Genomic DNA, 22,650 nt, shown 5'->3' with positions numbered 1-22,650 from the left:
CTTTAAAATTAAATAAATATTTATATAAACAAATAATCATTATCAATTATGACGTTTTATTAAATATTAAACTAATAAAATAATATCTCGTCATCAAATATCAAATTAATAAGAACGAATCATGACCATCAGATGTGGGAGTGTCCCACGGCATGCGAAAGGCAATAAAAGCCAAGCTGAGAAATGAAATTACTCGCGAGATGTAGATATATCGGCGACATCTGACCAAAAAAAGAAAAGTCAAAATATCGGCAAGATCCAACAGCTTAGGCGGGAGTCTCTGAAAACTAAATCCGGAAAAGCGCGCGAGTTTGAAAAGTTACCGTTCGGCTCAAATCTATCACCCCGCCCATTTCCTCTTCCGCAGAGAAATCACTACTGTACACGTGTCCTCCGCCGCTCCAACACACCATCTGCAAAGACATCTAAATACTCCAAGCTCCTCCCGAAGAACTCTCACTTTTTAGTTCTCTCTGCAACTCTCTCAGAGTTTCCGACGCTCCGTTTCAATGGTGGACGCAAACCCTAACCGTAAATGCAGCGACAGTGGCAATACCAGGTCGATGATGAACCCGTGGGTTCTCCATTTCCAGAAACTGGGTCTCGAGCTCAAGTGCCCCCTCTGGTTCGATTCGCTCCCCTAAATTCCATTTCTTTTTTCAAGTTTTCAAGTTTTTACGTTTTCGAATTTTCGAATTTTATTTTGATTTATTTGAAGCAAACAGGCTTTATCTGAAATGGGTTTTGTATTTTTTGTGTTTTTATTGGTGGGTTCAGCTTGAATTTGCTTAATCGACCGACGTTGCTTCCATGCGATCACATTTTCTGCAAGTGCGTCTTCTCTCTCCCTCTCTCTCTTATTTTTTTCTCCTAATAATTGATCAATTTCTGTCTCAAGATTCTTACTTTAGGGTTTTTTTCTGTACTGGGTTTTTGAATTGCTTGCAGTTGCTGCATACCCAGTTCGAGTTGCCCGGTTTGTAAAGCTCAGGTTGCGGACCGAGGTATTTATTTTTTAGTTGAAGAAATTATATTTATTTATGGCTGAAATAGTTGTTTTTTTATGGATGTTCTTGCAAGGACATTATTTGATGAATTACCAAAACAGTTTATTGTGGAAACAAGTAATTAAAGCCAATTAATTTTATTTCTGATGCATTGGTTTTGTGGGCTGGTAGATCTCAGGCCTGTGCCGTTCATGGAAAACATAGTAGCGATCTACAAAAGCTTGGATGCGTCTTTCTGTGCCAATTTGTTCCAGCCTGTTTCTTCCGGTACAAGCTTAATGTGTAAATACACTTATTTGGAAGTTAATATGGTTTCTAAACTCTATGCAGACAATAATGTTTTAGCTTTGTGTGTTGGTTTTGATCAATGCAGATGTTAGAACCATTCTGGAGCAAAACCCTGTTTTGCCTAATATCAGTTTTGCTGGGAAAATGACTAAAGAACCATTTGACAATGACCAAGGAGGTAATTCAAACAGTGGGCAATCCATCTATTCATCGAGTGCTCATGAACGAGTTTGGGCTCCTTGTAGTCTGAATCGTTCTGTAGCTGATGGAGTTGGCAACAATGACAATGTAGATAAGTGTAGCATGCCAATAGATGCTGATGGCAAGGTATTAGATTTTGCTAGAAGCGGAGTGGGAAATCCCAATTCACAACCACCAAGTTCTCAAATAAGAGCTGGTGGACTCGACGAGTGCATGACTGTAGTAGGAGACATGAATCATGCAGCACAGTCATTGCCCAACAGTCCTCCTTCATTTGGTGATGCCAAATGTTCAGATAATGATAGCTGTGGTCGGCGCTGTGAGCAAGTAAGGATTTAATGGTTTCTTAATTTACTAATGCCATAAATTTTACTGTCTTATGATGAGATTAATTATATATATTTTTATGTAATGCTTTCTTCAGATTTCAGAAAATTCTTTGGTCAGGAGATCGATCAGCAAAATTGATGATGGTAGAGCAGGGCAGAAAAGACATGATAGTTGTGCAACTGAAATTGATGGTCATTTAAGAAAGAAAATAAAGTATGAGCCAGTTTTAGAGACTTATTCTGAGCTTGAACATAAGTTCAGTACACCACCTAATGAATCATTCACAAAGAGAACAATTTGTGTATTTTGCCAGTCTTCTATGATCTCGGAGGTTAGTTATGTTAATCTTTGTGGCTTTTTACATACACAGTAAGTTGGTAACATATAACTCAGTTGAATTGATGAAATATTTCAGGTTACAGGGCCAATGTTGCATTATTCTAAAGAGAGACTGGTAGAGGGAGATGAGGCAAATGCTTCAAATGTCATACATGTTCACAGAATATGCATTGATTGGTATGTTCAAGCAGTAATGATGATAATTTTGGTCTAGCGTAGTTAGCGATGTCTAGTCCATATATGGGTGTTTTCTCTTTCTGAAAGATACTCTTGATTTTCATACTTTTCAATTATACAGAAAATATTCTGTATTTTCAAAGATGGGCATATAATGTATGTTATGTTTCCTGTGCATATAAAATGAAACAAATTTTATATTAAAAAAAACACAAAATCCTCTCTACTGAACCTTTTGACTTTAGTGTTTCTGCTCATCACAATCAATGGCATTAAGTTACTATGTTAGCAATAATAATTTTCTTAGTTACTTTCTGTTTTTGGAATCTTTGTCTGATTTCTATAACTGTAAGAACATTATTGTCAGTTCACTTTTACCTATTCAATAACATGATTGCTATTTTACTTTGATCTATTTGTTGTTAATCACCTTATGTGCTACTAGCCTACTAGATAAACATATTATGGATTTTGAAATTCAGGGCACCACAAGTGTATTTCGAAGGTGAAAATGTTAAGGGATTGAAGGCAGAAGTCTCAAGGGGTGCAAAGCTAAAATGCACCAAATGTGGGCTAAAGGGAGCAGCTTTGGGATGCTTTGTAAAGTCCTGCCGGAGAAGCTATCATGTTACCTGTGCAACTGAAATTTCTAAATGTCGCTGGGACAAGGTATTTATTATCTTCTTTTACATGTAGTAGCATATATTTGTAATCAACTTCTTTCTCATGCCCTTTTGTTGTTATACCTTTTAGATTATTTAATATAATTTGTTTTGGTGGCCAATGTCTGTTAAGCCTTAAATAATAGTTAACGTTGTCTTTTTGAACATTATATAGGAAAACTTTCTGCTGCTATGTCCAGCTCATCGTTCAACTAAATTTCCCGGTGAGAAGTCAAATTATGGGAAGCCCAAGTAAGACATCATTCTCTTGTTGAAGCAAGTAGAATTCCTGTATTTTAGTCCCTATATTTAACTCTTGGCTCTTCAAGCTCAATATATTTTATTTACTACTGTTAGTCTGTACAAAGAAAAGGCTTGGAAAGTTTTTTTTTTTTTTTTTCTTAGTAATATTGCCGTTGGATATTACTTCTTTCTTTCAATGTTTAATTTGATATCTGATTTTCTCTCATTCTGCACACAGAATCTGTCCCCAGTCCAACAGTTTGGAAGCTGCAAATGAAATGAATCAATGGATTATATGCCCATCCGGTTTGTCTTCTGAAGAAAAGGTTAGTCGAAAAGAATTTCTCCTCTCATTAGTCACTTGGTTCCATGTTGTCATGAAGACTTGGAAAGTTGTCTTTAGATAATCTTAGAAAATATCTCTCCAACAACATTGATCCCTTCTTTTCTTTGCTTTCATTGACCTGGCTGTGGTCCAATTATCATTTTGTTTTCACTCTATATAATCTGCATGAAAACAAGCATTGTGGAAAATGGTAATCTGTGATTTAATTTTAATAACATTATGCTGTTTGTAGTCCGTAAAGGCTTATCTCTAGATGGATAACATATACGAGAACATTGTTGAGATGGATTGGAGAACTAAAGCTTCTGGTTTCTGGGCCTCGAGGTCTCCCAATTGAATAAATCTGTCATGCCAACTTTTTATTTTATTTTATTATTTTATTTTGTGGTGTACAGAACATGTTGTACTGTATAAACTTATTATCTTGGTTGCTGTATCAGAAACTTATTATTTCTCTAAATGGTGCAGCTTCTTTTAGTCAAGTTTGCCAAGAAGACTGGTGCAACTGTGTCCAAGACCTGGAGACCAAATGTTACACATTTGATTGCAGCCCTGGATGGGGACGGTGCATATGTCAGGACATTCAAAACTTGCATGGCCATTTTGGCTGGAAGATGGATTCTGAAAATTGACTGTAAGCTATACCCAGATATTCTGCCTTGCTGCTATAATTACATTTTCTATGAATGACTATTGACTAAATTACGACCTGTGTTTAAAAAAATGTGCACTTTTTTTACTGAGGTGTTTTATAATTGTGTTTTATCACCTAACCTGACTGTCCCTTGTTTTCTCTTTGTTGATGGGTGTAGGGGTAAAAGCATGCATGGAAGCCACAGATCATGTGAATGAAGAACCATATGAAGTTAGTCTTGATAACTATGGATGCTGTGATGGCCCAAAAACTGGCAGGCTTCGGGCAACAAACAATGTAAGTTCCTCTGATGAATACTTTGTGCAAATGCATTAACTATTATCTTCTTGAGCACCTCCATTGATACATCTGTCCAACTAAAATGTCTGCCCGATAATCTATTTTTTAGTTCTTGGTACCATGTCATGAATATAAGACAATAATTTCATCAAGTCCTCCTCGGTGGGCAGTTTATGCATTTTTAAACTTTAATGTTCACATTAGAAAAAGGAAAATAAGAACGCTCGAGGGCACAAAGTCAGATTGTATGAATTGAACTTAAATAATGTCATTGCGTGCTTCTCCATTACCATGCTTATGCTATATGGTCAACTTCAAGCACCTTTCCTTTTAGTTTTCTATTCAATTATGCAAATCTTTGGTAACTAACTGATCTTAGTTATTGGATTATTTCCTTTGCAGGATCCGAAACTCTTTAATGGTTTGAGTTTCTATTTTGCTGGTGATTTTTTACTGGATAGAAAGGAAGATCTTCAAGATTTGATCATTGTAGCAGGAGGCACTGTTTTCAACAGCTCAGAAGAAGTGATGGAACGAAGTTGTCTTGAACATACAGCTTCAAGGACGCTAGTTGTATACAACCTCGACCCACCAGAAGGTTGCAAGTTGGGGGAAGAAGTTTCAATCCTTTGGAAACGGTCAAATGAGGCCCAGGATATAGCTGCGAAAATTGGATCACAAATCATCGGTCACACATGGCTCTTGGAATCAATTGCAAGATGCGAGTTACAGCCTTTTGTCTGTTGACAAAACATTCAATGCAATAGTCTGTGATAGATTGTATTCGTAGTATTGTGCTTGGATAGGGATCTGTTTGATAAGATGTTGATGTCCTGCATGTAGATTTTAGTTTGTAGCTAGGTTTATGCATTCTCTACGGCATTTTCTTCGATGTCCCTACAAAAGTGATTCAGATGCCTTTAAAGATGTGTATTCTCCTGTGTAGACAATTTCTAAGTTCCTGATAAGTTTTTGTTGTTCATATCAAGTATTATTTTGAATTATTTACTTCTAGCAATCGAATACTGTTGCGTTATCTGCCCGACAATAGCCTGTTAAGCTTGTGAAAGTTTTCTTCAAATTTATATTACATGAGAGCATGATAGCTTGGACATGAAGCATGTCATCAGCTTATGAGTGAAGCATTTGAGGCTTCGGTAGAAGCTGGAGCCAAAGGTTTGCTCGGCGAAGTTTCCATGGCAAAGTTGCCCTTTGATTCTGTTGGGTCTGCGTTATAAACAAAGTACTTTGCGACTAGCAGAAAGAAGAGCAAGTTGAGAGTGCTCAGGGCAGCCAAGAACAAGTAGTAGTAATCGAAATGAGAGATGTTTAGGTTATTCAGAATCCAACCCCGACCATGTTTCTTGGTGATCTTTGAAACTGTCGAAAGAAGAAAACTACTGACAAAACTCCCAATTCCCAAGCTGGTAGTGAAGTATGCAGTCCCAAGGCTTTTCATTCCTTCTGGTGCTTGGTCATAGAACAGCTCTATCTTAGCCGTTTCGACGAAGGAATCAGCAATTCCCAGCAAAGCAAACTGAGGGAGGAGAACGAAAATTGTCAGGGGAAGTGTGTCCCTTGGCCCAAATAGTTTATGTTCTCTTACGACACTCAGTCTCTTCCTTTCAGCTAACCAAGCTGTGATCATGATCAAAACGTGCAACACAAGGCCAATGCCTAGTCTTTGCAGCAATGTGATCCCTCTAGGGTTCTTCGTGTAGCGCCGGATCCATGGAACGAAGACGCGATCATACACCACGAGGCTTATCAGCATGAAAATTGTTACGAATGCTGAGAGACACGCCGGAGGGATCTCGAAATGAGGCCCTATGTTTCTGTCTAGGGTTGTGCCTTGTTTGACAAATAATGTTCCTCCTTGAGCTAACATCATGCTTGGTACAATTGTTGCTACTAGAATTGGGATCATTTTGACCATTTGCTTGGTTTCTTCGACTTGTGTCACCGGACATAACATCCACGGCGAGGTTGGTCCGCTCTTTACGGCCGCTTTGTCAAGAAATCTGCAGTTAACGCAATGCTAGGGGTGATCACTAAGGCTTTATGCCAGAAAATGAGACTATTTTTACCATTTTTACTAACTACATTATTGATTATATCGCTAATTAAGATCTTCATCACGACTCGATCCATTTATGTTATACATATGAAGGACTATACGATCTTTAAAAGGTTATTAAGAAAATAAACAGTTCCCATTATGACATGCGCATGGTAAGAATTCATTAATCACAACTGGAATAACAAAGGTGCGTCATTGATACCTCAAGGAAGTGGAGTGGTCAATTCTGAATTTCCCAGCCTTTGTGTACGCTTCCAACCTCAACTCATGAAGCTCCTTTTGGTCATCTGGGATTGTCACCCTCCACTTTCTTATGGCTGCCACAAGCACATGAGCTATCCTACTAAAAGGACTCCCAGAAGGCAATTTGTGCCTGTAAAACTTGGTCCCCAACAAAAACACCACAACAGAGATTGCAAGGCCAAGTGTTGGGAGACCATATCCCAAGGCCCACCCAACTTTGTCTTGTATGTAAATCAAGAAGGTGTTTGAGAAAAGGGTCCCAAAGAAGATGCTGAACATCCACCAGTTGAAAAATGAGAGCTTTTGGATCCTCTCTTTGGGCTCAAACTCATCAAACTGATCTGCTCCCATGGTGGAGATGTTGGGCTTGGTCCCACCAGTTCCAATGGCAATTGTGTAAAGTGCACCATAGAATATGGCCACTTGGAATGGTGAGGCTCTTTTGTCGCAATCTTCATATTTGATTCCTTGGGCACATGAGGGTGGTCTTAGTGCGGGTAGTGATACTGCCAGGGTTAACAGGGACATACCCTAATCGGTAATAAAAAGGAGAATTATGACCCAAATTTGGTATATGTTACAATAATGAGGAAATGCATATATGGTTAAAGAAATAGTTATCGTGATATGATCTCGTATCTATGAAGAAGATGATTTAAACTTGAGATATATTTCAATGTTCATAAGAGAAGAACCAGTAGACTAACAATTAGTTGATTTGACATGAGAAAGCTAAAGAAGCAGGGAAACTTATCAAAAATTGAAACATCATAGTGACAGTATGCCAAGCTAATTGTGCACTATCATGCGTTTAAACTTGCATACGCAAAAGTGTGTGATTAACTTGACAATAGACTGAAAAGCTAAAACTTTTAGTTTCCTCTCTTAGGAATGGTTGTGAAATTATGAATTCACTTAATATGTAAAATTATTATAATCTCATAACTTTCTAAAATAGAAAATTTCATTGCCATCTAATCTCTTTACAATATGGATAGTGTTATTCACACATTTATTTTTACTTTTTAAGTTGTCAAATAAGATTAATTGAAGAAAATTAATAACAAAAAAATTAACAAAAGCAGGTAAAATAAACGTGTAAATAGTACTATCTTGCAGTACAACTAGATAGGAAAGAGTTGGAGAAGCAGGCAAGGTGGGGCATGTGGAAGCTTTCAGATGGGAGGAGGATTGTCTGCCCTCCAAGTTACCGTGCCCTCCCATGCCCTCCTGATTGTGTGGTCACGGTTAAACCACGTTAATATTTTATATTATTATTTATTTTTGTTTTATTATCTTTATAAAAAAATAATATAAAATATTAACGTGACTTAACCGTGACCACACAAAACAGGAGGGCATGGAAGGGCACCGAAACTTGGAGGGCAGACAATCCTCCTCCTTTCAGATGTGCGATCAAACGACCAATTATTCCCAAAATATGCTCTGACAAATACATTTTCTTGAAAAACATGGCAAAATAGTTGTCAATTAATGTGATTGTTTATGCTAATGGCCAAAAGTCTTTTTGTTAAAAAATTACAAAAAAAACTTTTTAATTAAAATAGTCTTTGAGATTGACATAACTTTTTACTTTCATTTTTGAGATTTGAAATCGATAGAATTAGTCATTGAGTTTGTTCCACTGTCAATTATTTTGGTTATTCTGTGAAACATCGCTGCTAAATAAGGACCAAAATAACAAAAATACCCTCAACTTAATAAACAATGGATCAAAATGACTTGACAAAAAATGGGGATATTTTTGCCATTTTCTTCCTTATTTAATGAAGATTTTTCATAGAATGATCAAAATGACTGATGGTGGACAAACTCATAGACCAGTTCTATCGATTTTAAACTTTAGGGACCAAAATGAGGAGTTATACCAATTTCAAAGACTACTTTGGCTAGTTACAAAACCAAATTTTTTTTTTATAGAAAGGAACAAATTTGAGATGTTCATATATCATAAAGAAGCATATTATAGAAATCATCAACTAATGAAACTCAACTGATATAACCTTGGGATGAAGCAAAACACAAATCAAGTAAAGTTTAATTAGACTTTAGACTCATGAACGACTAATTAAAGTTGGCTCGCTAGGAGTTTGTAACTTAAGTAGTTAATAATGTACTCATGCATATGATATATTGTTTCGAATCTCGTTCCCCACTTTTCAGAAAGAACAAAAGTTTGCTTGCACCTCACCAATGTGTGATCACAGTTGAGCAAACATGATCACATAACAGTGTGATTTGTTCAAAAATTACCATTTGGTTCATATGCAAGTTCTATCACGAGAAATGAGATAATATGTTTGTAGATTGAGTTAATTTTGTACCACAAGATATATGGCTGAAGCAATAACAAAAGTCCAATATCGACCAAGATAAGCATCTGCAATATAGGCTCCCAAAAGCGGTGTCATCCAAACAGTGCCAACCCAGTTGGTAACATTGTTTGCAGAGGTAACTGTGCCTTCATGCAACTTCGTTGTCAAATAAATCACCAAGTTTGATGCAATTCCATAGTATGCCATCCTCTCAAACACTTCATACCCTGAAAAATCATCCATGCGTGCACATATTGATTGGTCAAACATTGAAATGGAGGATCATTTTGTTTTGTCAGATCAGGAGAAAAAATTACATGTACTCCGTACTCGTGATCATACACACTTGTTGAGTCTTTCTCTCCTTGTCAAGTGACAGAAGGTTGGAGCGAAATAAACTCATGTGTATACAACAGAGATATGCAAGTTTTTCTCATAGCTAGCTACGTGACGCTTTAGAATATATAAAGAGGATATAAGTTATGAACATTATCACATACCTACAATGAAGGAACAAGCTCTCCATCTCCCAGTATTTGATCTTAAAATTGGCCTACCTTTGAGATCCACAGTCCCATCTTGTGTGTGATCGTCTTCTAAGCCTTTCTCTTCAACCTTTGCCATCAAGTGTTTGATGAAATGAATATGGACTTGGGGGCTTTGAAAGTCATGTGATCAGCTCATAGCTATTTATAAAGTTAATTTGGGACAGGTCGGTTAAGTATAAGGTTAACCAATAACCTTCCAACTCAGCTCCAACATATAGATTTATTTTCCTTTCACATGATAGTCACAGCTAGCAATAGTTTAATGTATAATTATTTCTTATACAATGTTACTTTTAACAAATAAGTCCCTCAAAATTTAATCTCCCTTGAATCAGAAAATTACTTATTCAGCATTATTTTAAAGAAAAAAAAACAAAAATCCTAAAGACAACAATAAAAAAAATTCAATTTATCGATTAGTAAAAAAAATCTAATTTTTATATGACAAAATTTCAGCATCACACTAAAAAAATTCGTGTAAATATTTGCATAGTTAGGTTGAGCAACTATGACACTTCTTTCTATCTATTAGTGAAAGGCTAAGGCTCCATCCCAACTTTCGAATTCTTGCTAAGTCTCTTTCTGACTATTAGTGGCATTTCTTTAAGACCGCATTCCTCCTACTATTCTTCCGCGGGTTGAGAAGACGCACTGAGGCATTCATCATTTTCTTGCCAATATAGTGTGATTCACCTATGCTAGAACTCAAACCCATAATCAACCGTGTGAAATACGCAAAGAAATTAAATTACTTAAATGTACATTTGATACTAAATTTATTATTAATTTCTTAAATGTATGTATGATATTAAATTTATTATTGTTTGTGTCGAGTGAATGAATCAGCTGTTAGATTAAAAACGAATGTTACTTTAGACTGCCCCACTTCATTTTCAACTCTAGCATGTTAGGCCTTTTGTCCTTTAAACTAATGAAACCCTAAACAAGAAAACAAAAGAGAAGGCCGACTTAACAAGAATAAACTCACAACTACAAATTATCGAAAGATTTGGAACCTCTCTTTTGACAAGCAGCCTCATTTTTTAAATCTGGAAAACGATCCCAAGTTTGATAATTCCCATGCAAAATCAAAATTAACCAAAAAGTTAAATGGAGAAAAACAAAGATAATCATCATACCTTCGCCACGTGTCTGTAATTTCGTCCTAATTTTGGTAGGCCACATGCTATTAATCGTAATTTAGAAGTTGGAATTAACCTCATGTTACTGTCATTCTTTGTTTTTTATGGAATATCATTTTCGTGGAATCATACAGTTAAGCCGTTCATGAAGATGCGAATCCTATAAAATTGTTCATATTTTATCTATCACTCCACATCAACGTGTAATCAAAATTGAAATGTATTATAAAATAGAGACCTAGATTAGCCACGGTGAAGATTCTGAAGATTTTCAGGAGGGTGCTGGATACATTATGATAGTAAGAATCTAACGTATGGTGGGCAGACGTTGATCCATTTTTATAGCCTACAATCATAAATTTACGTGTCTGCAATACTCATCACATGACTAATAAAAGAATAATCGTTGTTGACCCATATGAAGCATATTTTTTCTTTAGATAAGACATGTTAGCATAGATGAGTTTTAGATATATGGATCTCACTTCTATAACATATGTCCGCAGTCTAACTACTAAAAGTTTCACAAGAGAAAGTGGTTTCTAGCGCCATGAAAATCTTAATAGGGTTTTCATTGACCAAAAATAAATGATATGTTTTAAACATCTCATTATCCATGCTCAGCTCTTGGAATCAAAGCCAACTGTGGCAATAGAATGAAAATTTGTGACTTTGTGTATGACATCTATGTGACTTCTATCATTGATTAACACGTAATAATAAACTTGGTTTATTTTAACTTTGTTGTCATAAACTTAATATGTGTCAATCAATGATAGAGACCACACACAAAATAAGTGCATAAGATTTTTCGCCTTTCCGGAAGATGATGCTGAACAGCCTTTTAATTTCGGACAAACAAACAAGCAATGACCATGATCATGATGTGCATCACAACCCAACTCCCATTCTTTTCAGCTTTGTGATTCCTCTAGGGTTTTTGGTGTAATGCCGGACTAATGGAACGAAGAGGCGGTCATGGATTGGGAGGCTGATGACCATGATAGTGTTAGGAATCTGAAGGTGATTTTGAAATGTGATTAGTGTTGCTTGATGATTATTAATGTGGCGCCTTGCTTGATGAAAACTAAGAAATTATATGATTAGGGTTATCCAAAACTAGTTAAAAACATGGGTTTGCGTTATTTAATCCGTTACTATTACTATAACAAGAATTACTTAATAAATTAGTTCAGATTGATATAATAGAGGTATTACAAAAAGCCAACTAAGGCGATAAAGTATCCTCAACGAGTAAATCAACGATTACACTTGGGGGGAGTCTACCATTCGCTAAATTGACTAGAAGTAACACCAATTCGAGCAAGTCGGTGAGCAACTCCGTTGGTTTCGTGACGTGTATGGGTGAATGAAGCTTCATATTGAAGAGAGAAGGGCCTTGATATCTTCGACACCCTGGCCAACCAAGGACAAGTTGGTGGAAGTATCTTTCAAGGCGTCCACAATCCGAAGCAAGTCGGACTCAAATAAAATGTTTTGATATCCCCGAGATACCGCCCAAACCAACCTTCTCTAATTGCCATGGCTTCCGCTTGTAGGGGAGAGAAGACATCGACAAAGTGACAGCATTTTGCAGCCAAGAAACAGCCCATTTCATCACCCACAATTCCCCCGAAGCCACCCAGATCCTTGGCCATAATCCAAGCTCCGTCGATATTCATTTTCAAATGATTTGGCGAGGTATCAATAGTTTGGGTCTATTTTTTTTAGCACATGATTGCTGATTTCAAAGCTCTAGAAATTGGGGTTTATCTGTTCTTCCTTTGCTTGAATAATGAATTACGAGTTAGAAATTTTCTTGTTAGGTGCCGCAACATATTTTGAAGCTGTAATTTAAGTAGCTCGTTTCATATTCACCTATGTTGCAGCACAAGTAAAACTGTACCTAACCTATCTTTCCCTTGTTTTCTGTTTATAATTGTCTACTTTTTTACCGAGGTGTTTTATAATTGTGTACCTAACCTATCTTTCCCTTGTTTTCTTCTGTTTATTGATGGGTGTAGGGGTAAAACTGTAAAAGCATGCATGGAAGCCACAGGTCATGTGAATGAAGAACCATATGAAGCTAGTCTTGATAACTATGGATGCTGCGATGGCCCAAAATCTGGCAGGCTTCGGGCAACAAACAACGTGAGTTCCTCTGATGAATACTTCGTGCAAATGCATTAACTTTAATCTTCTGGAGCACCTCACTACAAAAAAACTTGCTAAATACGACGCTAAAAACTCGTCGTGTTAAGTCATGAAAGCGTCGTTTATGCGTTTTAACGACGCTCATGCGACACTTGTGATTGCGTCGCAACAAACCCATGTCGCAAAAGTTTTCACAACTTATTGCGACACATTTCAAGCGTCGCGAAGTTCTTTTACGACAGCTTTGCGACACAATAGTTAGCGTCGCAATGGCTTTGATGGTGGAATTAAACAAAATATTTGGGACATGTTTGACACGTCGTAAATGCTTTTATCCCTACAATTTTTTTGTTATAAATACAAAATGGTTGGAAATGATATTTGTTCAATGAAAGATTAGTTTGCAATTTATAATCTTATTCACAATCATCCCAAGTTCAAAAGTAAAATAATATATGAATCAAAAGAACTATGCTTTTAGAATTCCTAATAACATAGAAAGTACACCATCCGCATATCCCAATACATATAATCCTACTAGAGTCAAATATAAATAATCTCGTCTCAAAAGTTATGAACATAATTTTTTTTTTTCAAATATGCTCCAACATATTCAAGAGTTTAATTATGATCAAGACTCTTCATCACAATCTCCATGCAAACCTGAAAAATAAGAATTACACAGCCATCAATAACATGTGTCAATTAAAAGTTTAATCTTTAGTATAATGTTTTCTTTACAAACCTTTTATGAAGCAATTGTTTCTATGGTTCTGGGTCTAACTGAGGTTGTTGCTCATTACTCCCATATGTTTCTTGTAGATGGCTTGATGTATTTGGAGCCTATATTTAACACCAACACGACAAATAGAAATCAAAATTGCTCAAATTTTCACACTAATTTATTCTAATAAATTGAAAAGAGAACAAAATCACATTCGAATGTATATACCTGTCCACTTCCACTTGGTGATGTGTTAACATGGAAACCAATATGAGTCATCACGAGATGGAGTTTCGAACTGACTTCACTATACTTGGATCGGAGATCTTCAATTTCAGATTCATGCTTAGCCTTAAGATCATCTATCTTAGTCTTATATTGTCTTTCTACCTCTTCTCGTATGGTGTCCTCATTAACATTGGAAGATCTTGAACTTTGACAAAACACTTGAGATGGAGTTATACCTGTTCCATACATGCGAACACGTCCATATGCATCAGGTCCCATAACTCTAGTAAACACCTCCTCTCGATAATCCTCGTCTTGCTCATGCTCTTCCCTTTCTTCCAAGCATTGATTAAATTGATTCTACAGAACATGACCCAACCAATTCAAATGACCAAAAGATAAAAATAATGCACAACCCAACTAATCAAAACGATGTGAATATGCAAAGTTTTACTTTGAGTGAAAAATATATAACCTAACTGATACTTACAATAATGTGGCCACTTTCCTCATCGAAAAGGTCTCTGTCATCATTCTTTGTTTTCTTTGTTCTTGTTTTTATAAACATGCTCAACCGATCCGTTTTCTCTCCCTTCTCTCTCATCTTAAAAGCACACAATGTTTAATCAAGTTAGTAATGAAAATTGTTAAATGGAGAAAATAAAAACTTTCCAGCATTTCCATCATGCCGTATTCAAATTGGACCTGGTACAAATGATACCATTCCAGTTTTCCAGCATGGTTTATATATATACATCCCCTGCTTCTATTAGTATTAGTCCTATTGTTAATTATTATCACTTATTACTCACTGCAAAACTAGTGTTCTGACCTCATGTTTCAATTGAGCAAATGAAGTACGACCAGTCCGATGAGGAGCACCTCCATGTGCACGATTAGCCTTATTTGCCTCAGAATATTCCTACACATGTTTAAAGCAACCATAATTCATCACTATTATAAACTTAAAATGTAATTTTTCCTAATTTACCTTTATATTAGGGAGGCCCCAATACTTTACTAGTGTCTTCCATTGATCTGTAGTGACTTGAGGAGGAGTGAAGGATAATCGTTGTTCATCGGTCAAGTATGCGTCATACCATCTTTGCTTAACCCGACACTTCCAATCCCTCCATCTATTGCCAATAACCTTTAAGCAATGAAATTTATATGCATCAGGGACATCTGTGTTATCCTGCAATTATTAGATGATAACTATTAATGAAATGAAGACTTGTGCATCTGAGTAAAATTAGTAAATTTTGTAAGTGTTATTTACCGTGACTTCTTTCCAAATATCATCTAATACATGATCAGGCATTTCAGTCCATGAAACATATGTTAGAGGAACCCTTTGACCATTTCTTGCTATAATTCCAAGTTGTCCACTAAACCTGGTTGCATTTTCTTTGATTGGCTTCCATTTAGAATCAAAATCAATATGAACTTTTGTTCCAGTTCCCCATTCTGAGATAGAAAGAGCAGCTCCTCGACCCTTCCTAATACCTTCAGATTGATTTTCACCTATAAATTATTCATTATAAGCAAAATATAATTTGAATGATTGAATAAAAAACTAGAAAAATTAATGGTCCTTTAGCACAAACCTGTTTTGTTTAATGGAGTTGCCAAAGGCTCATCCCCACAACTAGAGGCAGATGGATTTTGTTGTAGTTGTGTCTCTAATTGAGACTGTGTGCGCCTTGTAATTGGTGGCTGTTGTTGAGTTTGATTCAATGTGATATGCTGAGATGGCCTAGATAACCGAGGCTGACTCGAACTTTGTCCACACTGCTGAGATGGTCGTGCTTGTGACCTACCCATTTTAGCTCTCATTGGAGATGGGGGAATCAATTCCTCCATTGCTTTGCCTCTTCCCCTCTTTGGTGCCATTTTCTGTTGCACTAAAAAAATTAGTACACACACGATGAATCATCATAAAAGATTGATGTAAATAATTCATAATATGTAACCGAGTACCTACCAAGTACCTTATCAAATGCTACTCCCTGTGCACGATTATTAATCTAACATATTTATATATAAGCTATTTTAAGAAGACATGCATTGATAAACATAGTCAATTAGAAGTAATAAAGTAACTAATATAATCAGAATTTCCAAAATAGTGTCACTTGATAACAAGAATTTCCAAGATAATCACTAACTAATACACTATATGGCCAATCATTCTTCCATCTCATTTTCAGGAGGATCATCAACTTCTTCAACATTTGTGTCTACGGTTGCTCCATCCACTCCTTCCCTGACCCAGCCAACATCTTCATCATTCATAAATACAGTTTCATCCAATTGTTGGGGTGCATAGAGCTCTACTTGAGGCACTATTGTTGGGGTGTGGGAAGAATCCTTTGAACGCATATCAAATATATCTCTTACAGTCACATTAACAACAACATGCCAATCTGAATCAATTGGATCCTGTATGTAACAAACTTGCTTTGCATCTCGTGCTAAAATGAAAGGCTCGTCCCCTACAACATTATCTTTGTATAACAGATGATTAAAATTCACTAATGTGAATCTAAACTCATCTTCTTTCATTCCACCAATTGCATCAACCCAATCGCACTTGAACAAAACAAATTTCAAGGCATTGGTATATCGGATTTCAACCACATCTTTCAACGCTCCATAATAGGTGACATCACCTGAGCAAGGCCTTTTGTCCTTAACAGTAGCATAGCTCATAGTGTCTGCTTTCGATACAACACCAGAATTTTGAGTGGTTCTACTTTTTTCGCTTTCTTTCGTACGAAATTTGGAGCCATTAATGACATAACCTTTATATCTTCGTGCAAATTGGTCAGGACCATTAGCCAAAGTGATGATGTCTTCAGAAAATACTTCATTATTAGTTAGCCGCTGTGTATCAACCTATATAATATCATTATTATAAAGAAGTCAGAGAGAAGAAAATTTTAATTTGATTGGCCTACATTAAATTTATAGATCTAATGATTGTAAGTACTTACATAATTTTTAAACCATATGTGAAATGTCTCAGTGTGAACTCTTCTGATATAATGACTTGTTTTACGAGGCATTTCCAATGCAAGTATTTCAAGGTGTTGGCTGTGTATATGAGATTTGTTCAGAAAGAAGTGAATTAAGAAGCATTCAAAGTAATAAATATAATTGTGCTTTCACTTACTTTCGAAATGGTGTGATAGCATCTGTGTTGACTAGCACGTGCCTATGTACTTGTGTCCATGTAACTTCATCTAGACGTATTTTAACTCCTTTGGTGAGCGGACGACCATAGTCACTACCACCATCATCATTACGAGCTGGACGAGTAAGCTTTGTTTCTACTTCATTCAAATATCGGGCACAAAAAGTCATGCATTCTTCCATTAAGCGACCCTTGGCAATGGAGGCCTCAGGATGCGCACGATTACGCACATAACACTTCAGTGTTAATAAGTACCTATGTGTATTATAATTAAAATATAATCTAATGAAAGTAGTTAATGTAATAAAAATTACAACTACAATTTTACTAACCTCTCAATAGGATACATCCATCTAAATTGGACAGCCCCAGCAACCAATGCTTCCTCAGCTAGATGGATAGGCAAATGTTCCATTACGTCAAAGAAAGACATTGGAAAAATCTTCTCAAAATGGCAAAGTGTATGCACAATTCGCTCTTGAATATGTTCCAGATCAGACTGCACGTTCACTTTCGAGCAAAGTTGTCTGAAGAAATTAGTGAACTCAATCAATGCTTCAACAACATTCTTAGGCAATGCTCTGCGTGCTGCTATAGGAAGTAATTGTTGCATTAATATATGATGATCATGACTCTTAAGACCCCAAATACTCCGCTCCTTCATGTGTACATGTCGAGAAATATTAGAAGCATAACCATCTGGAACCTTTACTTGCATCAAAACTTTTAAGAACACATCTTTATTGTCTTTAGTCATAGTAAAACAACTAGGAGCTAAGTATGCCTTATTAGAACCTCGTTGCTGAGGGTGCAATGGTTTCCTAATGCCCATTTCTTCTAAGTCACGTCGAGCTTTCAAATTGTCCTTAGTTTTTTTAGCAACACCCAATATTGTCCAAAGGATATTTTCACAACAATTCTTTTCAATGTGCATGACATCGAGATTGTGACGAATCAAATTATGCTCCCAATACGGTAACTCAAAAAATATGCTTTTTTTCTTCCAAAATGATCGATGATTATTACTCCCAACTTCATCTCTTTTCCTCTTTCTAAGATCATCTTTCTTATACTCTGTAAGTACTCCTAGCAACTGTCTTTTCACATCAATACCTGAAATTTTTTGTGGAGCACGTCCCCATTCTCGTGTGCCATCAAAAGACACTTTATCTCTTCGAAACTTATGACTTGTAGGTAAAAATCGACGGTGACCTGTGTAACAATACTTTCTTCCGTAAGTTAACCAACGAGACCGAGTGTTTGTATTGCAACAAGGACATGCTTTTTCACCTCTAGTGCTCCACCCTGATAAGTTCCCATATGCCGGAAAGTCATTGATAGTCCAAAGTAATGTAGCATGTAGTTTAAACATTTGATTCATCGAGGCATCATAAGTAAGTACACCTTCTTGCCATAATTCCTTTAACTCGTCAATCAGTGGTTGTAAATATACATCAATCTTATTACCAGGTCCATGCGGGCCATCTATCAGAATAGACAAGATATAGAATGGTTGCTTCATGCACATCCATGGTGGCAAATTATATGGCATTAGAATAACAGGCCATGTACTGTGAGGTTTGAACATTGTTCTAAATGGGCTGAAACCATCTGATGCTAGACCAAGTCTGACATTACGAATTCCACTAGCAAAATCTGGATACTTAGCATCAAAAGCTTTCCATGCAGGTGTATCAGCAGGGTGCCTTAGCACACCATCATTAATACGTTCCTCAGCATGCCATTTCATAAGCGAAGCAGTTTTGGATGACATAAAAAGTCTTTGCAATCTTGGCTTCAATGGAAAATATCTTACTTGTTGAGCAGGTATTTTTCTATCCCCACTCACACCATTGTTAATTTGGCCTTCAAATTTCTTATATCTGGATGTGTGGCAGATGCCACATGATTCAAGCTCCTTATCCTCATTTTTAAACAACATACAATGATTAGGACATGCATCCCATGTCTCGTATGTGAAGCCCAGGTCCTCCGTAATCTTTCGAGCATCATTATAAGAGTCTGGTACGTCTATATTGGGAAAAACTTCTTTCAGAAAATTTAACAAGATTGTCATTGAACTGTCTGTCCATCCACCAAGTACCTTTATGTGTAATAGCCGAACAATGAATGACAATTTAGTAAACTTTTCACACCCCGAATACAAAGGACATTCTGCATCTTGTAGCAATTTGAAGTACTTTCTAGTTTCATCATTTGGCCCCTCACTGTGTTCATTTTCTGTTGACTGATCATTCTCCATATTAGGATCCACATTTGAATGGCCAAATGCCTCTTGTACCATTCCAAACATATCATCAACAAAAGCTGATGGAGTGTTATTCCCAATACCTTGTTCTGAATATAATGGTTGGTTTGTTTCTCCATGATGAATCCAATTTCTATAATTTGGCATAAACCCATCAACTATTATATGAGCTTTTGCTACTTCCCTTGTAACAAAGTACCGATTGTAACATTTTTTGCAAGGACAATAAATCCTTGTATGACCCTTGTTGTTATCAAATGCAAACTCCAAAAAATGTTCAAGCCCATAGTTAAATTGGTCAGATGACCTGTCATTTAAATCTATCCAACTCTTGTCCATACCTAATGTCATCCGAAAATAATACAAAGAAAGTAAGTAAAATTAATCAAAATTTTATTTAAAAGGAGGATATAAAACATACCGAACTAAGCACCCTTGATCTGATCTCTATAGTTAATCCAAAATATTTGAACTACAAAAGAAATGTCAAACACTAAGCAATATGAGATAAGTTGTCAATCCAAACTATTCCAAAAACAATATTCTACTTTAACACAAAAGAATATGCATTAACGCATGATAATGTGTGAGCTCGGAATAGGCGATACACATACAGAGTTATCTCAACATTCATAATGATAATACTAGTTATTAAAAAAATAAATAATAAAGGGAAGCAATTGAGTTTTAAAAGGTGGGCTTATATAATATGAGTTGAATGGGTAATTAGACAAACTCTAGGTCTGCCATCAACTATCACTTAAAAATTAGATAAACTCACTACTAATCCCCATCATTCACCTACCTAACACATGAACTAGCTAGGAATGGGTAATTAACAATCCAAACGGTCATATTCTTGGGTAGCAAATACGAAATACATATCCAATTCTTCATTCAATGTATCCTCTGAACTTTGGGCAACTTGACTTTTGCATATGATACTCAAAGAAAATATATCCAGAATTTCAAGGAGTGTCACAAATAAGAGATTACTCCAAGGTAAACTTTTAGTCAGCACACAAAAAAACAATCCTACATCATCCACTTTACCTTGTGCGAGGGCCTTCTCCAAGATCTTCCCAATCTATGGAAAAGCAACGCCTGTAAAAGGTACACTCTAATCATTCACCATATTTTTAAGGAAGAAGAAGAAGCCAAATATTGTTGCAAATGCCAACAAAATTACAAAAAAAAAAAAAAAACAAAAATTGGGCAAGATGTCCACGAATTAAAAATAAAGGCACGTACAAAATCAAGAAGCACAATCCCCCTAAAGATAAAGTATCTGCAAAGACACCAAATATTTATCAAGAAGCACAATCCCCCTAAAAATCAATTACTATTTGTGCTGTAAACATATTAAGAAAACAGGGTTTGTTTTTAACTAAAATTTTCTGTTTGTGCTGTAAACATATTAAGAAAACCTGCAGCCCAGAACGCAGGCGTTGTCCAGTCCAAACTAATAATTGGAACCGGAAACAGTTGAGGGAGAAAACTAAGGCTGAGGGAGAGAACTAAGCAAGACTTATGGAATCACTTAGCAATCAAAGACGTGGGTTGGGATTTAACAAGGTACTGAGGAAGATGATCAAACCGATTCTGAGCAGAATGGGTGGAAAAAAGAAAGACATCCCAATCCCGGATGCCAAAGACCCTAGGTTTTGGAAGACATTTAGCAGATATGTGCGTCTTTGACAGAAACCTTATAAATCACTTAGCAAGACTTATGGAATCAAAAAAGAAAGAAGATGGAGATGGTTGTAGTGGCTTACCTGAACTCTGATTGTGCTCCGTAACTCTGATACAACTCCAGAATTTTCGATTGAATCTTTGAGAGAAAAGGAAAAGGAAACGGAAACGGTTGAGGGAGAGCACTAAGGCTGCGTTGGGAAAAAGAAAAAAGGAGCGCGCGCGCTCATACCCTAAGCGCCCAATTTGTTCCCGCTCAAACTCTATCCGTCGTTAGGGGCGTCGCAAACAATATGTTTAAGACGACATATATTTCTATTTGCGACATTATTAGCGACGTTACTTATAGTGGTGTCGCAAATATTTTCGCGCTAACAAATACCGCGCTAATTTCCTTTTATTTGCGACGATAGTGTAATTTGACGCAAAAAACGTGTCGCAAAAAGGCCTTTTTCTTGTAGTATCCATTGATACATCTGTCCAACTAAAATGTCTGCCTGATGATCTATTTTTTTGTTCACCGTACCATGTCATAACCATAACACAATCATTTCATCAAGTCCTCGGTTGGCAGTTTATGCATTTTTAAATTTTAATAATGTTCCGATTAGAAGAAAGGAAATAAGAACGCTCGAGGGCACAAAGTCAGATTGTATGAATTGATCTTAAATAATTTCATTGTGTCCTTCTCCTTTGCCATGCTCCCGCTATACGGTCAACTTCGAGCACCTTTCGTTTTAGTTTTTCGATTTAATTATGCAAGTCTTTGTTAACCACTTGATCTTAGTTATTGGATTATTTCCTTTGCAGGATCCGAAGCTCTTCATACCTATTTATAAATTCTGGGACAGGTCAGTTAAGTATATGGTTAACCAATAACCTGCCAACTCAGCTCCAACAATCTAGATTTATTTTCCTTTCACATTGATAGTCACTTTTACTTTTTAAATTTTTTAGAGACTGACCAACTTCATTTTCCACCCTAACTTGTTCGGCCTTTTGTCCTCTTAAACTAATGAAATTCTTTTAACAAGAAAGCAAAAGAAAAGGCCCAATTATTGAACAAATTAACAAGAACAAACTCACAACTACAAATTATCGAAAGATTTGGAACCTCTCTTTTGACAAGCAACCTTTCTTAAAATCTGGAAAACGATCCCAAGTTTGATAATTCCCATGCAAAATCAAAATTAACCAAAAGTTAAATGGAGAAAAACAAAGATAATCACCATCACCTTCGCCACCTGTCTCTATTTCCCTCCTAATTTTGATAGGCCACATGCTATTAATTATAATTTAGAAGTTGGAATTAACCTCATGTTACTGTCATTTTTTGTTTTTTGTTTTTTTTTATGGAATATCAGTTTCGTGGAATCATATAGTTAGCCATTCATGAAGATGCGGGTCCTACAAAGTTGTTCATATTTTTACGCACGACTCTACATCAACACGTTATCAAAATTGAAAATGTATTATAAAATAGAGACCTAGATTAACCATGCATGGTGAAG

General features: G+C 36.2%; 3 protein-coding genes and 1 long non-coding RNA gene across 4 annotated transcripts; 2 read left to right on the top strand and 2 right to left on the bottom strand.

Moving 5' to 3' along the window:
• The first annotated feature begins 295 nt into the window (after nucleotides 1–295).
• On the top strand, nucleotides 296–5,509 carry LOC103409196 (BRCA1-associated RING domain protein 1-like). Its single transcript, XM_029102580.2, has 13 exons — nucleotides 296–625; nucleotides 778–831; nucleotides 949–1,004; nucleotides 1,179–1,274; nucleotides 1,381–1,823; nucleotides 1,921–2,157; nucleotides 2,242–2,342; nucleotides 2,825–3,011; nucleotides 3,180–3,256; nucleotides 3,486–3,573; nucleotides 4,062–4,227; nucleotides 4,406–4,524; nucleotides 4,930–5,509. Exons 1-13 carry the CDS (start codon nucleotides 510–512, stop codon nucleotides 5,272–5,274), a joined length of 2,085 nt encoding a protein of 694 aa, XP_028958413.1. The 5' UTR covers nucleotides 296–509; the 3' UTR covers nucleotides 5,275–5,509.
• Nucleotides 5,510–5,580: 71 nt separating this feature from the next.
• Nucleotides 5,581–9,825, bottom strand: LOC103435924 (protein NRT1/ PTR FAMILY 5.2-like). The gene is made up of 4 exons (XM_008374357.3): nucleotides 9,687–9,825; nucleotides 9,196–9,413; nucleotides 6,810–7,381; nucleotides 5,581–6,548 (listed from the first exon to the last, which is right to left on the bottom strand). Exons 1-4 carry the CDS (start codon nucleotides 9,808–9,810, stop codon nucleotides 5,654–5,656), a joined length of 1,809 nt encoding a protein of 602 aa, XP_008372579.1. The 5' UTR covers nucleotides 9,811–9,825; the 3' UTR covers nucleotides 5,581–5,653.
• Nucleotides 9,826–12,401: 2,576 nt separating this feature from the next.
• LOC139195739 (uncharacterized) lies at nucleotides 12,402–22,014 on the top strand. The gene is made up of 3 exons (XR_011580622.1): nucleotides 12,402–12,577; nucleotides 12,901–13,027; nucleotides 21,950–22,014. It is a non-coding gene; the product is annotated as an uncharacterized lncRNA (long non-coding RNA).
• On the bottom strand, nucleotides 13,411–21,457 carry LOC108171711 (uncharacterized). Its single transcript, XM_070822569.1, has 11 exons — nucleotides 21,223–21,457; nucleotides 20,501–20,551; nucleotides 19,869–19,919; nucleotides 15,590–15,878; nucleotides 15,262–15,506; nucleotides 14,974–15,177; nucleotides 14,815–14,904; nucleotides 14,473–14,586; nucleotides 13,983–14,342; nucleotides 13,776–13,873; nucleotides 13,411–13,693 (listed from the first exon to the last, which is right to left on the bottom strand). Exons 4-10 carry the CDS (start codon nucleotides 15,873–15,875, stop codon nucleotides 13,796–13,798), a joined length of 1,377 nt encoding a protein of 458 aa, XP_070678670.1. The 5' UTR covers nucleotides 15,876–15,878; nucleotides 19,869–19,919; nucleotides 20,501–20,551; nucleotides 21,223–21,457; the 3' UTR covers nucleotides 13,411–13,693; nucleotides 13,776–13,795.
• Nucleotides 22,015–22,650: the final 636 nt, after the last annotated feature.

This window comes from Malus domestica, chromosome 05, assembly GCF_042453785.1.
Source record: "Malus domestica chromosome 05, GDT2T_hap1".
Taxonomy (NCBI): Eukaryota; Viridiplantae; Streptophyta; class Magnoliopsida; order Rosales; family Rosaceae; genus Malus; species Malus domestica.
Note: the sequence above shows the minus strand (reverse complement) of the source record. Positions and strands in the feature narration are given on the sequence as shown.

Bases quoted from the DNA above. Each gene is read 5' to 3' on its own strand.
- LOC103409196 (XM_029102580.2), top strand. From the start codon at position 510: ATGGTGGACGCAAACCCTAACCGTAAATGCAGCGACAGTGGCAATACC. The intron at 2,343-2,824 runs GTATGTTCAAGC...TTTGAAATTCAG, and splicing joins CACAGAATATGCATTGATTG to GGCACCACAAGTGTATTTCG. The intron at 3,257-3,485 runs GTAAGACATCAT...TTCTGCACACAG, and splicing joins TCAAATTATGGGAAGCCCAA to AATCTGTCCCCAGTCCAACA.
- LOC103435924 (XM_008374357.3), bottom strand. From the start codon at position 9,810: ATGGCAAAGGTTGAAGAGAAAGGCTTAGAAGACGATCACACACAAGAT. The intron at 9,414-9,686 runs GTATGTGATAAT...ATGATTTTTCAG, and splicing joins AGCTTGTTCCTTCATTGTAG to GGTATGAAGTGTTTGAGAGG. The intron at 7,382-9,195 runs GTACAAAATTAA...ATTACCGATTAG, and splicing joins CTTCAGCCATATATCTTGTG to GGTATGTCCCTGTTAACCCT.
- LOC108171711 (XM_070822569.1), bottom strand. From the start codon at position 15,875: ATGGCACCAAAGAGGGGAAGAGGCAAAGCAATGGAGGAATTGATTCCC. The intron at 14,905-14,973 runs GTAAATTAGGAA...AAACATGTGTAG, and splicing joins GGGGCCTCCCTAATATAAAG to GAATATTCTGAGGCAAATAA. The intron at 14,343-14,472 runs GTAAGTATCAGT...CATGTTCTGTAG, and splicing joins AGGAAAGTGGCCACATTATT to AATCAATTTAATCAATGCTT.